The sequence below is a fragment of the Terrapene carolina genome, unplaced genomic scaffold (assembly GCF_002925995.2).
Source record: "Terrapene carolina triunguis isolate 2854851 unplaced genomic scaffold, T_m_triunguis-2.0 Scaffold232, whole genome shotgun sequence".
Classification (NCBI taxonomy): Eukaryota; Metazoa; Chordata; order Testudines; family Emydidae; genus Terrapene; species Terrapene triunguis.
In genome coordinates this window covers 7,858,015-7,874,606 of record NW_020664583.1, presented here as the reverse complement: position 1 = coordinate 7,874,606, position 16,592 = coordinate 7,858,015, and the positions used below count along the sequence as shown (strand labels likewise).

Below are 16,592 nucleotides of genomic sequence, written 5' to 3'. Positions count from 1 at the left end.
AGGGCGTGGATATGCCTTACTCAATGTTTGTAAAGTACCATGACCACTTGTGGCACAATCTCAGTGTTATCTGCACTCAGTAATGGAGATTATGAATAGGTTATTTTGAGGGAAGTGAAAAGCTTTCATCCTTAGATACCTGTCCCTGCCCCCCGCCCCCCAACACTGTGTGGTTTTATTCAAACCTGACACTTCACTGAGCGTCTTTCATCTGGGAGTTCCTTTTGCTGGTCTTACAGCTGCAACTATAAATTGCTTCTGTGAAACAAACAGGAATGAAATAATTATTCTAGTTTATGAATTATTTTATTAGCATTTCAAAAAGGAATCTTATTTCTGTACACATTGCCCGTTTACATTGCACTTTAAATCAATGGTTGGAGGTGGAGGAAGAGTAGAGATTGTCAGCATGTTCAGTGACAGTTTAAGTGTCTCAAATCATCATTCAATTGAAGGTTCAAATGCTAATTGTTTCACTATAATATTTTCTAAGTGATGTGATTTAACCCATCGAGCGCTGGGGGCCAAATCATGGTAGCATCAAATCCAATGGCAAACTCCTAACAACTTCACTAGGAACAGGAATTTGCTCTAAATGCCTGATTCAATGTGTAGCTGTAAGAAGTATGCAGGGATTGAGCAACTCATAAAGGGGTTACATGTGAGTTCTGTGCCCTGCTGGCACAGTCTGCTGGCAGTCACTGGTTTTGCTTTTTACAGCTGATAGGTTCTTACTAGACTATAGGAAAAACATTCTTTACAGACTTAATGATATGTTCACTATGTTATCTGCTCCAGAGTGTGTCAAGGGACTGAAGAGTTGGCTCTCTCACATTTGCTATTGTTCAAAGGAGCAACATCTTTGATAATTATTAGGTCTCTTACTTAAATATCCATGGAATGACCATCTGAGGCACTTAATAACAAACAGAGTGTATTCTTCTGATGGCCACCCTGTTCAGCACTTAGTCTTCACGCTAGCAGCCAAGCGGACGCAACCACATAGACGAGATGAGGAATCAGAGGGCTTTAAAAGTCGAGGCTGCACGTCGTGTTTCAGATTTATTCCACTCCCTTCATGAACTCCAGGAATTCTGCCAAGCAAGGGAAATTAAAGACGCGTATTTTAGATGACAATCGGAGAGTCAGTGTGTAGCACTTCGCACTCTTTCTGGGTATCTCCAGAATCACCCTTCTTCTCTCACCTGTTTTCTCCCCTTCATAATTCCAAATGCCTAACAACATAGCTAGCTTTGCTCCAGTCATGGAGGGGTTTGTTACTCCTCCTGGAAGTGTCACTAACGTGATTCAGCACAGTGAAAGACCTGCAGTACAGAAAGACTTAGAGGAGGCTTACTAGCTGGAGTCTGGGCTTAGTAGATAAGTGATCAAATTTCACCTTATAAATCAGCATAGCCTCGCTGAAATCAATAGATAGATGCCACTTTACATCAGATGAGGCTGTAGCTCAAGGTATCTAACGTTCGGAGCAACAACTTTCTAAAAATGCCCTGTGCATACAAATTTGAAACTGCAGCTCCCATTTTTTTAAAAAATCAGATTCACTGGAGCTGGTCGCGAATTTTAGAAATTTTGACAAAAGTTAAAACCCAACCCTTTTTTTAATTTATTTTTTTTTAAACCAGCTTCATTGAATGGCTGAAATTTTAAAATTCTGACAAAATGTTTTTGACAAGCTCTCATGTGCGTGTAATAGTTTTATTTTCAGTTTCTGACAGTGATGATGACTCCAGAGCATGGATTGTGCTGGAGACTGAGGCTTGTGTAGGTATGATGAAAGCTCTGATTCTGCAGCTTGGTGCATTCAGGTGAGTCCAGGTGCCTGCATAGAGCCCTTTGAAGTCACTGGGGTTCTGTGGGGGCACAGGAGTCCACTTGCATGGAGTCAGTTTCAGGATCAGGGCCTACGTAATTATATTTCTCTGAAGAAGGTACCATCCAAGGCTCCACACTATGAAGTCAGTTGTGTTGTTTGTGTGTAACGGAGAAGAGAATTTGGCCACTAACCCCCTGTTGTCAGGTCTCTAGCCCTTTAATGCACCCCCTATGGCCAAGAGTTTGATAATGGCAGCCTTGCCTCAGTTTCCCTTTTGGTATTCTGAAATGTGGCCTATAGCACTTGGCCTCTCATTACAGCTCCAGACCCTTTGTCTGGGTCATTGGAATCTCTCCCTTCTGGGGTGGTAAGGGGCCTCCCGCCACTAGGCCTGGGGCCCAGTATCCCTCTCTCCCTTCTTCACCAGGGAAGGAACAAAGGAAGCAAAAACTGAAATAAAGTCCAACAGTCTTATGTTAGGGCTGCCAGTCCAAATCTGAGACTTCAGCAGTCCCTGCCCCTTCCCTCCAAGCTCACTCTCTCCTCTGGGTCCTAGCCCAGGAAATCTGTATTAGGCAGTCAGGGGCATTTGTTTAGTTCCTGGGCTGCTTTCTACCTACAGTCTTTGTGGGCCTCTTCCGTATGGCACCCTTCTGCCTGGAAGTTGATCTCTCTGGGCAGCTTTGCCTCATCTGATGCTGTGGAGCTTCCCTATGATGGCTCCCAGCCTCTCTAGCAGCCACCCTGCTCTGTCTGGGTTGCAGCTTTTTATCCCAGCTGTTTGCTTACAAGCCATTGAGCCCACAGCAAGGGCAGTGATTACTCTCTTCATTCTGTGTCATGCTGCTGTGTGGGGTCTATACACACATCACGCCTTCCCTAGGTAGTTCTGGCAATAATAATAATACAAAAGTGGCATAGGCAGTTATAAAGCAGAATCTTTATCAATATCATTCTTTGTATGGTCTAGGGAAAAACCCAGCCAACTCTTCAAATTCGTACTTGCAACTTTGTATACATAATGAACCATATCTATGTGAGCTAAGGGGGCACTTTCAATACCTCTCACCAACCAAAGTAGCACTCGTGCAAGCAAATTCAAATGTTTGTTCTCCCCAAATATTGCACGTACATATTTAGAAGCTATTCTGAAAGCATGGGACTACTAAATGTCATGTTTCAGAGCCTGAACCAAACCTTCTGGAATTTGGAGAGATTGGATCCAGATCTTGGTTTTGCACCGGTTCATTGCCTCTGTAGTGGGTGGAAACCAATACCTGTGTCTGAACATCCTTCAATATTGGAGGCAGGGGGTGTAAATCTGTACCTAGGTCTGCAGCCTGCCTAATTTTGAAGCTGGCTCATACCTCTATGAAAGACCAAATCCTAATCCCATACCTGACCACTCTCAAACTTTGTGGGAATTAAAACCTGGATCTGAATTGTGAGTCTTAGGCCCATCTCTAATATATACTACTTACATCTTTTGTTAAGGTTCTGAGTTCCTGAGGACAATGGATATCCCATTTTTACTTTTAACCAAATTATGCACAAAAACACACCTACCATCATAGTCAATCTTGCCATCATTGTTTTTGTCTCCATCCTTCATCAGTTCCTCTATGTCATCTTCGGTGATGGTCTCTCCTGTAGCCTGTAGCATGATCTTTAGTTCGTCAAGGTCAATGTATCCATCAGCATTTCTGTGCAACGACAGAATGGCTCAAAGATAAAAACCAAAAATACTGTAAATGGATGGACAACCGCACCCCATGTTACATCACTTCCACTTGGTCTCCAATCTGTTTTTTATCAGCGAATTGCCCTTTAGTGACTCATTGTCTTGGGTTTCCTGTCATGAATTGGTAGGATAAATAAATGAGGGGACACCAACTCTCCCCTTTCTGCAGGTCTCTATTGGAGTAACCTTACAGGATTTGTGTGCCTCCTGAGACAAAGAAAGCAGAGAATAGTAACTATTTGCTTCTGCTAGTGAATTAAGGGATGATCTTCATGGACAAATAGTACATGGAGAAGTAAAAGTCTTTTGCAAGTGATGAAGATTTGATTCAGCAAACTGCTGAAGCATGTGCTTTGGTCCATTTTGAAGAGGGAAATTCTTTGATTTTCCCTGGAGGAGACATTTTTACGCACCAACTTCTGCTGAAGGGGAAATGTTAACTTATGAAAAGTAATATCAAAAGACAGCCCTTAATATTATATATTTCTTTTTCAAAACTACTTGTGGCACCAGATCTACTCAAGATTCACGTCTCTGGCAATTTTTGTGTAGATAGGCAATGTCTGAGCAAGCTCAGCCTATAATCTATCATCCTAACAATTAGATACAAGAATCATCAAATTAATTACAACCTAATTTCTTCAAATAGAGCCCATGCACAAGATTTCAATGAGTCTTAACTATGGGAAAGTTAAGAGTTAATATTACTTGGAACAAAAAGGGTCTGACACAGAGCTAACTTTCTAAAAGGAGCTGTTTTTAAATGAATTTTAATTTATAAACTGATGAATGGCTTTACTTGAAAATTCTTAGAAAATTAATTCTGTGCTCAAAGAATAAGTGTTGTCATTTTGTGTTCTTCAGATATCACAAAGTGGTTGGTTGCTGCTTTCAGCACAAAACTCAACTCCATTGTAACTATGGGGACATGTTCAGCAGCACCATAATTGTTGGGAGATGTTAGGGTTAAGTAAAAACCTGGGAAGCTGCTGGTATGCTGACATGGCATTAGGGAAGGAAGGCACAGACAAGCAGTATTTCTTCATTTTATAAATAAGTTTCCATTCTTTTCCCTTCCCTATTGCTTGTTGAGAATTGATAAGCCTTGCAGCTGCATAAAAAATGTAGTTGTCTAAAAAAAATGTAGTTGTGTAAAAGAAGTGTTATCTCCCCCTCCCTTCTTTCCCAGCTACACAAGCGAGCCCCTTCCTCCCCCTCCTGAGAACCGTTGATTAAGGAAATTTGCAGCAACAAATTGCTGCAAAGAAATGTATTTTCAAGGTTAAAATGCCTGTATAACATGTGTAATGCTGTGAATAAAAGATAGGGGTGGGTATACTAATTGTATGGGTGTTTTTATTATTTAATAAAGATTTTTGGGGTATTGTACTGGATGTAGGCATTTACATACTAACTTAAATAAAAAGAGTGTGCTGTAACTAATCCAGTGCTTACTCGACAATTGGGTCGAGGGGAACAAGTATTGCAATAAAGAAGCCAATACTCAAATCCACCTCTGGGTCAGCCTGTTCCTTTTCTTCTAACAATAATATCTAGCAGTGTCGTTTCTTGTTTTAGTGTATTACATTCCAGTCTCTTACTTATCAAACATTCTGAAGAGATCTGAGAGTTCCTCTTCTGATTTTCCTTTGCTGTCATCTTTCATACATCGGACCATCATAACTAAGAACTCATCAAAGTCTACAGTGCCGCTGCCTGAAGGTGAAATAGACAAGGTTTAGATTACACTACAATCTAGAAGGCAATCTTCTGTGGGGGGGGTTTCTTGGTTTTTTTTTTTTTTTTTTTTTTTTTGACAAACAGGCATATACATAAAACAGAGATTAATCTTTTATTTAGTAATCCAGCCACAGACTTCATGTTAGTAGCACTAAGGAGTGGGTAACAGATTATGGGATGGATTCACCATTGATTTGCACCTTATGTATTCATTTAAACAAGTGCAAATTCAATATAAAACACAACCACTGGTGTAAATGTGTGGAAAATTCTGATCTGGTAGCATTTGACACCCTCGTTGCACAGATGTAAATTACTATGGAAGGTGCAAGACAGTGGAGAATCAAACACTATATTTTTTATGCTGATGGTATGTTATCATTTGTTGTTTAAATGACACTGGTGAGATATTTTCCTTAATTCTTAGCATAAATGTTCTTGTTTTTGTGTTTAACAAGCTTTTGGAAGCTTGGAACTGAAATCTTTATCAGTTTCTTTCCTAGATTGTTTCCCGCCAATCTGCACATGCTAGTTTGTTATTGTGGAGTTGTTTGTGGGTATATTATTGTGCATGTACATGTCCGCACGCTGAAGAATTTGTTTTGGGATTAAAAATCTGCACATCTATAATTCCATGGAATTTGCAAGCACAGAAGAAAAAAAATGTTGGATCAAATTTTCAACCTATAATCTTTGACGTGTCCTCTTCTATATGCATCCTTATACTGCCCTCATCACTATAGTATCTGAGCACCTGTGTCTCTTAAAAAAGGTTTGAGAAATCTCTTTGCATCCGTTACAGTAGTAATATTTTTAGTGCCTTCCATCTGTTACACTGGAATATTCAAAGGCATCTAAGACACTTAAGCATTCATTGAAACTCAGGGGGTGTCTGGGGCCCTTTGAAAATCTCAGCTTTAGCATTTTATAACCTACGGTCCCAGTCTTGCAACTTATTCCAGACAGGCAGAGCTCTGCATCCATTGAGTTCTGTTAGAGTTCCACAAGGGTGGAGCGGTCCACCTGCATAGTTCAACTTGCAGGATTGGGCCATATGTGCCCACAATAGCTCTGCAGTGCACCAATTTATGCAGTGGGTAGTGGCATCCAACTGGTGCACAGCATGCTGCAAAGCCATTGCAGAGATGGAATTGTGGCCAAGGGCCTTGTGGCCAATTCAAAATGGCATTGTATCTTTACTGTTCACTCCACACAGAATGTCCGTGTCTACAATATTACCAGAAGTGATCCACCTGCATTAACCAGTGTGGTTACTCAGTTTGTCTGACTCCAGAAGTACGAAGGAACAGGTAAATACTACCAGAGTTTGGTTGTTTCCAAGGTGTCTCAACATTCCTGGTGCTTGCGATACTGATCTACTTTCTCTGGTGGAAGTAGAGTGCACTGTTTTCTTTCATGTGATTCTTGTGCCTTCAAAGCCTGACTGCACAGTATTTAAGGTCCAGCTAATAACCACTGTGATTCTGGCCCCCTGTAAATGCTTTGCAGTGCACTGAGACACCTAAAGGATTTAAGAGAATAGCTCACCATCTTCATCCACCTCATCTATCATCTCCTGCAGCTCCTCAGGGGTTGGATTCTGCCCCAGCATTCTCATCACCTTCCCCAGTTCCTTCGTGCTGATGCATCCATCCTCAGCACCCAGGACAAAGATGTCAAAGGCAGCCTTGAATTCTAGAGAGGAAAAGGAGAAATGGAGTTAGCACACAGGAAATCAGTGGGAGTTTCATTGCTGTGGTGATCCAAAACTGGACAAACTTCAATGGTGTGTCTGCAGAAGACTTTTTAGCTGTGTCAATGGAAGTCAAACTTAATTTCCTCCACCTCCCCTGCACTCGTGTGAAATCAGTCATCCTGCTGGGGTAAGCTCCACTCAACACCCAATTTAACACAGTGTGATCAACCCCAGTGGAAGAACTGAGAGATTCTTTGTCAGCCATTGTAAAGTACAGGTGGAGATAGGGTGACCAGATGTCCCGATTTTATAGGGACAGTCATGATATTTAGGGCTTTTTCTTATATAGCCCTTATTGCCCGCCACCTCCTGTCCTGATTTTTTAAACTTGCTGTCTGTTCACCCTAGTTGGAGAGTCTAGAGTAGACAGAGCTTAATGGCTCAAAGTTTGGATAAGTACCCAGAAGTTCCAACCAGAGGCTGCTCAAGACACTCTGCTGCCCTATGCAAAGCTTCAGTGTGCTGCCCCCACTTCCTGCCACAGACGGGTCTATGGGGGTGTGAATTATAGAGCGCTGTAATGTGTTGCACTGTAACTGCCCTGTATAGACCTTCTGGCATGAACTAACGGGCACCTAGTGCATGTTAACATAGTCCTGTTGACACAGGACTACATCAGCACAAACTCACTACCTCTTCATTCCAGCAGGGTCTAGATGGGCCCATTAGAGCTCTATATGTTAGAGAGCTTTGCAGTTCACACCCCTGTAAACCACCTGTGGCACATTGTAGACAAGCATGAGCATTTAAAAAAAAATCACTTCTCCCAGAAATCTCTGTGCTGCCCCCAGAAATCTGCCCCTCAAGGCAGCTGCCTAGTTTACCTACAGCTAGAACAGCCCCAGTTCCAACTTCCCCACCACTGAACTTTCCAAACATCTTAGCTCTACAAAATTGGGCTGGAACTCTCACGAGAACAGGCTTTGTAACAGGATTTCTGGTACTCCCTTTCCTTATTATTATCCAAGACTTTTGGCATATAACTGCCCAGAGGCCCCTGTTCAGCACAGAACTCCATTGGTTTTCAAACTAGGGTATGCGAGCTCTCATCAGGGGTACACACGGAAAAGCCTGTAATAGCCGACAACGCAGTTTATTTAGCAAGACCTGGCAAACTAATCATAGGTATATTATGACCCTATGTCAGATGGGGGTACGTGGTAGACTACATTATTTGGAAAGGGGTACGCAGCCTAAAAAGTTTGAAAACCACTCTGCTAGATGTTGGTCGGACACACAAAAAGATCCTGTGCTTGTCCCAAAGAGCATTAAGACCAGAAATACCATGAAACATTATTGTAGCAATTCCACTGCCAGCCTCTTAGCCCTTTTCCTAAACTTGGGGATGAGAAGTCATTTGCTTTGCATTGTACTTTGGCAGCTGGAGGTGTGGTTTTTCTCTTGTGGCAGCAATTGTTGACCCTGAGCTGGCCTGTTCAAGCCACAGGCTAACATCATGGGTTGATGGCGGATTGACTATCCATTACAGGGAGTATCTTTTGTTTACAATGGTGTCAGAGTAAAGACACACGTACCATTTTTCTGTTCTTCTGTCAACTGCTCAACCTGTGATGAAAATAAAAAGAGAGAGAAATTCATTTTTATTAAACTTAATCATTATCATTAATTGATAATACCACTTATATTGCACACTATTTGTTCAAAATGCTTCACAACCCTCAACTAATCTTCACAACAGCCCTTCTTGTGGAGTAAGGGGGTCTTTTACCTAGATAGTTTTGACACAGTCCCTTTTTTTTTTTTTTTTTGGTATATTGCATTATTCTGTTCCTCTTTTTTAAATATTTTACACTCTTCTGGAGTTAACATTATTTTTAACCAGAGTATGAGTCTCAGGCATGTGGCATGATTGGCTTTTAGATAGTCAGGGCAGCAAAGTTGGGGGACTGAGTGAGAGAAGCATTTGTCACACTTGAGAGCTACTGTGTGGTGGTTCTTCCTATGGCTGATGTAGATGTAGAGCAACAATTATAATTTTATAGTTAGCTTAAGCCAGATAATTGCATCAGGAGTAGTGCAGAGCGTCACTGTGATGCCTCCTTCGTATTTGGGAATTGGACACTGAGTCATTATATGTTCCATGGTCTGTTCTGGGTGACCACAGTCACACACTGGAGAGTTTTTTAATTTTCCATTTGTTAATCAGGTACCTGCAGCTGCAATGGTTTGTGCAGGTGCGACTTAAGGTTGCCCATAAGCTTTGCAGAAGACTGAAGCCCTGGATCTTCTGCATTTGGTCTTTCACAAGTTGTTTGTTTGTGACTTCTTGTGAACTCCATTCAGCTTTCCAAGCTTCATCAGGATTGAAGTCACATTGTCAGAGGGTAAGCAGATGGATCCAAAAGGGCTTGTGTGACTTCAAGCAGTGCTGAGGGATGTCTTTGAGGTCCTGGTGGATGGGAAGACTTTACTTTTCCTCAATTCGCTAGACTTCCTGGAGGGTTGCAGCATCACGGCAAATGGATGGGTGAGCGATATGTGAGAGCACGGGTAGCCATGATGTTGGGATCAACTTGAGGGTTCCAGTGATGCACCGCATTGTAGTGTTTAGTTGAACATCAACAAGTTAAGTGTAGCTACTTCTGGTCCATACCAGTGCACAGTACTCAGTTAAGGAGTAGAGAAAGATGCTGATGCCGCCCACCCCCCACCCCCCAGATTGTGCATGCCAGTTTCTGGACCAGGTTGACCAGGTCTTCGTCTTGGTGGCTACCTTCTTCAGGAGTGGAAAATGGCAGGCTTCATGTGGTCCACTCTGTTAAGTGAGAAATAACAACTAATGCCATCAACCCAGTGACCAAACATCGATCAACGATCTCCTAGTCTTCAGAGCAATAATGCAACTGTGTGGTTAATTCTATCACTTGGGGTAGGTCCACACTACCCGCCCAATTCGGCGGGTAGAGATCGATCTTCTGGAATCAATTTATCGCGTCTCATCTGGACGCGATAGATCGATCCCAGAAGCGCTCCCCCGTCGACTGCGGAACTCCTGCTCGCCGAGAGGAGGAAGCGCTGTCGACGGGGGAGCCTGCCTGCGCCGCGTGGACCCGCAGTAAGTAAACTTAGTTCGATCTAGGAAACGTCGACTTCAGCTACGCTATTCTCGTAGCTGAAGTTGCGTTTCCTAGATCGATCCCCCGCCCCAGTGTGGACCTGAGTCTTTACACCAAGACTGGATGTCTCTCTAAAAGATGTTCTAGTGTGGCATCAGATTGTTGGGTTTCATGTAGAAATTGCTGGGTGAGGTCCTATGGCCTGTGCTATGCAGGAGGTCTGACTACATGATCATAATAGACCCCTTTCGCCAGGGCGGCCTCTAGGTTTTTTGCCGCCCCAAGCAAAAAAAAAAACCTCCGAGAGCGCAACTGCCGAAGCAAAAAAAAAGCAGGTGCCTAGAGCCGGTCCTGCTTTTCCCCTTTAGAATGTATGAATCTACTGAACTGTCTATCCCACTAATTATGGGACAACCTTCATTAAGATTCACCTTTTATAAATTCTGATTTTGGATGAAGTATCAAGGGGCTGTTGTTTTTTGACATGTCTCCTGCTGTTCAGCTCCCTTGGAGAACTACAAGATGAGAATTTTAGGGCCCGGTCCCAGATGATTTCAATGGGAACAGGATTGGTCCCTTCAAGTATAATGGGACTGTGTTAGGTTTCCTGGTTTTATTGCATTGCTTTGATTATCAGAAGAACAGAGAGACTTCTGTTCTTCCATTTTCTGTCTTAAGTAATTGGTGCTCTAAAAGTGTGCTGAAAAGTGGAGGTAATACAGAGTTTGAAGAAGAATTAAATAAGGGTAACAAAATGAAACAGCATTACTACAGTTTAGTGTGAAAAATCTTAGTGTAAAATTTACCCTGCCAAGTCCTTGATTAAGTAGGCTTTGTGCTCTGGTGGGAATGGACACCTGGATCTATGGACAGAGCGGAGGGCAACTCCGCAGCCCTTCCACAGTCTATTGAAGTCCATGGGTAATCCCAGAACCAGTGGAGCTGGCCTGTCATGCCCTTGGTCCAATCCCCAAACTCTACATACCCATGGCCTTTGCAGGTTGCAGGAGCACCCTACTCTGCCTTATATAGGGGTAGTGGCTTTTCCCTGCATGCCTGCTATGCATCATATGTAAATGAGTTCCTCTAGTCAAGTAGTGAACTAATACTGGACTGTAAGATAATTTCCATCTTCTTCCCTGGTTATCAAGAGCAAACAAATAGTGGGGGCTTAGTGTAAATTTGAATTAATAAGATACATCTACAGGAACAGAACATAAGAACGTCAGACCAAAGGTCCATCTAGCCCAGTATCCTGTCTTCTGACAGTGGCCAATGCCAGGTGCCCCAGAGGGAATGAACAGAACAGGTAATCATTGAGTGATCCATTCTCTCTCACCCATTCCCAGCTTTTGGCAAACAGATGCTAGGGACACCATCCCTGTCCATGCTGGCTAGTAGCCATTGATGGACCTATCCTCCATGAACTTAACTAATCATGAACAGCAAATAGGATTGTGTAGTTGAGTCATATGCTAGTGGTCTGGACCAGTGATTCTCAACCAGGGGTATGTGTACCCCTGGAGGTTCTCAGAGGTCTCCAGGGGGTATTCAAGTCATGTAGATTAGTGTCTCTCAGCTTGGGGGTTGCAGCCTCCAGAGGGGTCATGGGATGGGTTTGGGGGGTCGCAAGTGCAGGGCCGGCATTAGATGGTGGCAAGCAGGGCAATTGCCCACGGCCCCATGAAGCTAAGTTACGTGCTTCAGCCCCTGGTGGCAGGGCTTCAGCTTCAGACAAGGCTCATAAGTGAAAAATAGGTTCAGATATTGCACTGAAATGTAAGCACACTATTTATATTCCAATCAATTATTTTATAATTATATGGTAAAAATGAGAAAGTCAGCAATTTTTCAGTAATAGTGTGCTGTGACACTTTGGTATTTTTATGTCTGATTTTGTAAGCAAGTAGTTTTTAAGTGAGTGAAATTTGGGGCACGCAAGACAAATCAAAGTCTTGAAAGGGGTGCAGTAGTCTGGAAAGGTTGAGAACCACTGGTCTGGACAATGTTAGCACCTCTCCTCTTATCTGAACCTACTTCCCCCTCTCAGTTCATTCCTTCCTGATCTTAATGTTTCATTTAATACCACAGACCATAACATCCTATTCAACTGGCCTGCAGAATTTGGTGGCGCTTTCAGCACCTTCCTGGTTCCTTTCCTCCAGCAGCTATCCAACTGCTACTTCTTGTCGCCACCCACACTCCTCTGTCACTAGGCAGCTCTATTTTGATGCTTACAGGGTTCTGCCTTTGGTCCTGCTCTAACAACATTTCCCTACCCTCTTTCTGAAATCAGTCTATGTAAATGGGACCCAAATCTGCAACCACTTTACCAGCCCATAACATAAGGGCAATGAACCACAGTCATTACCAGCAGCTTCCCTAGGTTCTTAGTCCTATATCCCCAGTGTTGCCAATACACTCTGTTCCTGAGCTGTATCACGATCTTAATTCCAGTCTTGAGCCCTGACAGAGCTTTATCAATGCCCCTTAATCTGAAGCTGCAGCAGCCTGTCTGCTATTTCAGCCTTGGGCCTTTGTTGATAATAGCCTTGCGAATTTCTGCTAGAAAACTGCCAAGCCTGTTATGAGGGCAGAGGCAAAAATGACCAACATTTCTTACTGAGAAATGTTGACTTTTAACAAATCACACATGCAGAGGACAGACCAGGGAAGCTGATCCATCCATATCAGATGCAGATAACAATAGCAGCAGGATTCTTCTTCAGCATTGCATCACGAAATCTGAACCCTTTTGTCCAGCCATCCATGATGGAAGGCAAGCAGCTGCAGGCTGCTCTTCCATTGTTTTGGCAGTAAAATAGGATAGTTGGGGACTCCGAAGGTATGAGCTGTTCCCAGTAAATACATGCCTATTGCCACTTTCGTGCCTTCCATGTAACTCAACTCTTTCGGCATGTTAGCTATTTATAAGCCCCAATGATTGAGGTGCTGGAGATAAAGATAAACCTTCTGATTGTTCCCAGGAACTGAATGGCATTGGTATTTATCCTTGGGCCCTTTTATCTGGACACTTGTCCTTGGCACTGTTCTTAGCACGGTTCAGTGGAGTTTGAAAGCGTTACCAAAATAGCTCTGCGTTTGTATAACCTTATCTAGACATGAGTGAAAATGAAAATCCACTGGACTCTGTTGGTGCCTTTAGAGAAATTGGTGGAAACTAATTCAATGCCTTATTAAAATGTGCCATCAACTTGCAACAAACCAGAAATGGTCAATTCCTTTGAATCAAGCTAACCCTCTTTAACTAGTGCCTTTCTTTGTGTGCATAAATTTATAGATATAGGAATGTACTGTACATAAATTAAATGATGGGTAACAATAATGCTAGGAAGATCAATAAGATAATAAACCATGAGGTGAAATTCAAGTGGTTTATGATCTCCCCAAGACCACATGATCTATTCATGGTCTTTTTCTTTTAGTCTCTGTATCTTCTTGTTTTGGGGGTTGACTTCTTTCATTACTGCCTCAGTGTGTAAATGCTGAGGATGCTGTCATGATACATAAGCAGTGAGCCAATCAACTTTGCCTTGCTTTAGTTACTCTCTAGATTTCTTCCAGTTTAATATTTTCTTAGAGTGCATATATTTAGGATCTTTTTTTACGGAATGGTCCAAGGAAATATCCTTTACACTCAGTTGTACTGCATTTTAGAACCACGTGTGTGCCCCAACCCAATATTACTTTGCCTTTGTAAATTAATTACAATACAAATGCAGCTATATTAACCTGCTCAAGACAGGAATCCCACTTCATCTATCTACATTACAGTTTTTTACTGGTTCTCATCAACATAGTATCTGAATGTGCTCCAAGCTAAAAAAATGGTCACAGCAAAGTCTCTACTGGACTTCACGGAGTCTTCTGGTCCTCTCTCTTGCTTGGCTATAGAACGCTAGGCTTGGAGTAAGAAGTTCGTTGGTTATGGGGGATGGAATTTTTTGTATTTGTGGCCCTTTTTTGAGCTAAACTCAAACTCCATTGAAATCCATGGAGTTAGATTAGAGATTAATTTGGTTTTCTGGGTCTTTGATCTGTATGGGGTTTAGCAGGTTGAGAGGTATGAAAGAGGCTGAAAGTTGTGCATGGGAAACCTTTCTCTATCCATCTCTTGACTCTAATTCTTCCTTTGTGCTAGAGAATGCATTCCATCCGCCTGACTGACAGATCCATTTGGCTAATTGTTAGCATTGCTGGCTTTCAAAATGTTTCAACATTTCTTTATAACAATGTGTGTGATGCCTCTAAACATTATGGAGCGTGAGTCTAATAAAAAGCCAATTGCAGAGATGTGAATTTTGTTTGACTTCTATAGGTCACTTTTTTTATTTCATTCTTTTTGAAGACCTGGACTTTTGGCTCACTGAACCCAAGAGGACTGGAGTCTGTAGAATGGAGTCCCAGTTCAGTGCAGGTCATAGATTAGTCTAATATGAAGAACAACTTGTTTTGTTGCCATGTGTCAACCATGATCCCTGTTCCTTTAAGACATCTTGGAATTTTGAAAGAAATATCCACATTTGATTTATCTTTATGCTCTTGATAGAAATGTGAATACCAACCTAATCAATTGTTAACTATCTGCAACACCATATATAACCCTGTAACCAATCACAAGAGTCATTTACAGAACCTGGTAACACGGAATTCAAGGTAAAGGGATTCGTGCAATACAGATTCCAGAAAGATACCGCTCTCGTGTTGTTCTGCCTCCATATCATCAGCTATTTAAGGTACAAAATAATGCTGCATCTTTACTGGGGGAAGACAAAATAGTTTGGGTTTATACAGTAAGCTTGATATGCAGTGGTTGAAGGCAAAACTGCTTTCTCTTGTCTTCTTTAGAAAGCACAACCAGTATGTTTTACATTATATTTTTTTGCAGTGTAGATATCAAGAACAAGGAAAGAGAAATTGCAAATCAGATCACTTATTTCCTAAGCCTTTATCAAAAGGGGTTTTCAAAATATATTTTGCAGAAAAACATTCAGCTAGGGAAGAAGCTTGGAAATGGCAGAATTTTAATACACAAAAATAACAATGCTTCAGTTTCAGCTTATTCAAATTCTCTTCAGTTCCCCATTGAAACAGTTGATCTGTCAAGTCCTGGATAAAGCCGTAACCATACCTGATACTTCAGTAGATTTTTCAAAATATATTTAAAATTACACTTACATGCCATCTCTTTATTTCACAACACAGAACCAGAGAAAGACTTATTACAAATAATTTAGCAGCTTATTTTTAGAAGAATCTGCTTACAAGAAGAACATTACATATTTAGAATTGCCATTGCATGAAAAATTCTATGTTCTGAACTAGAAGGTACCTCACTACAACTAACATTCCTAAGTGCATTTCATTGTTACATGAAGTACTCGTAGTGTAAAGACAATCATTGCTGTGCCTTATTGTGGCTTTAGGAGATCAGCAAAAACTCTTTGAAACATCTTTCTAATACAACAAAGGCACTCCCAGATCAAGGTAAGTTTAAACATATTACTCACTGCTGCCTTGTAAATATCATCCATGGTTAATTACTGCTGGTCAGGAGCTGGACAGAGAGGGCAAACAGTACAGAGACAAACTTCAAGTCTCTGTCAGCTGTCCCCTCCTTCTATCCCTGCTAATATAGCAAGGTGTCAGCCCTAAATGTGTCACTCAGGGGCCGCTGCTCACCACATCAGCAATCTAATATATATCTATCAATGATACCCACTCCAAGTGAGAATTCCTCACCCCTGTGAAGAATGGAGGGAAGTGGCACTGTGCGAGGCCGACAGCTGGCATTCCAAGGGCCCGATCCAGCTCTCATTGAAGTGAGTAAGCTTAATACATTAAGTGAATACTGGCAAATATTTGTGTCAGGCTATGGGTCTGATCCTCTGGAATTCCCTGGCAAACTTCCCTTTAAAGGCAGTGAAAACAGAAGGGTGTCCGGAACTAAATATTGGGCATCTGTTTGGAAGCTAGCCCCTTTCTTTATAACAGGTTGGACCCAAACCCTCGATCCAAACACTCCCAATACCTGGAATAGTTTGGATCAGAACCCAAGCTCTGTGGCTTGGGCCTATCTCTGCTTTATTTTTTTATAGAGGACAAACAAGTGGAATAGCTTCCAATGAGCAATTTATATACATTTCTCCTCTTCAGAAAGTGAGTAAGCAGAAAAGGCTGTCACTTCAGTTTGTACTATTTCTATCTCATTGCACAGCTATCAGGGACATAATACAATGGGCCATTGGGGTTCATCTACAACTCTGCCACTGACTCACTGAGTGACCTTAAGCAAGTCACCTAACCTCTTAGTGGCTCGGTTTCTCTGTCTGCAGAATGGAGATATTTAATACCTAGCCACCTTTGTAAAACACCTTGAGAGATGTTAAAGAAAAGGCTATTAAGTGCCACTATTGTTTT

General features: G+C 42.0%; 1 protein-coding gene across 1 annotated transcript; it reads right to left on the bottom strand.

The window, feature by feature from the left end:
- Positions 1 to 287: 287 nt before the first annotated feature.
- On the bottom strand, positions 288 to 15,834 carry TNNC1 (troponin C1, slow skeletal and cardiac type). Its single transcript, XM_024195710.3, has 6 exons — positions 15,683 to 15,834; positions 8,610 to 8,640; positions 6,867 to 7,013; positions 5,180 to 5,294; positions 3,404 to 3,540; positions 288 to 1,094 (listed from the first exon to the last, which is right to left on the bottom strand). The coding sequence occupies exons 1-6, from the start codon at positions 15,704 to 15,706 to the stop codon at positions 1,063 to 1,065; spliced, it is 486 nt and encodes a 161-aa protein (XP_024051478.1). The 5' UTR covers positions 15,707 to 15,834; the 3' UTR covers positions 288 to 1,062.
- Between the last annotated feature and the right edge of the window lie 758 nt (positions 15,835 to 16,592).

What these genes read in the sequence shown, in the direction of transcription:
- TNNC1 (XM_024195710.3), bottom strand. Translation starts at nt 15,706, where the DNA reads ATGGATGATATTTACAAGGCAGCA. An exon ending in AGATGAGGTGGATGAAGATG is followed by an intron (nt 5,295 to 6,866) that starts GTGAGCTATTCT and finishes TTTCACCTTCAG; the next exon opens with GCAGCGGCACTGTAGACTTT. An exon ending in TGGCAAGATTGACTATGATG is followed by an intron (nt 1,095 to 3,403) that starts GTAGGTGTGTTT and finishes CTTGCTTGGCAG; the next exon opens with AATTCCTGGAGTTCATGAAG.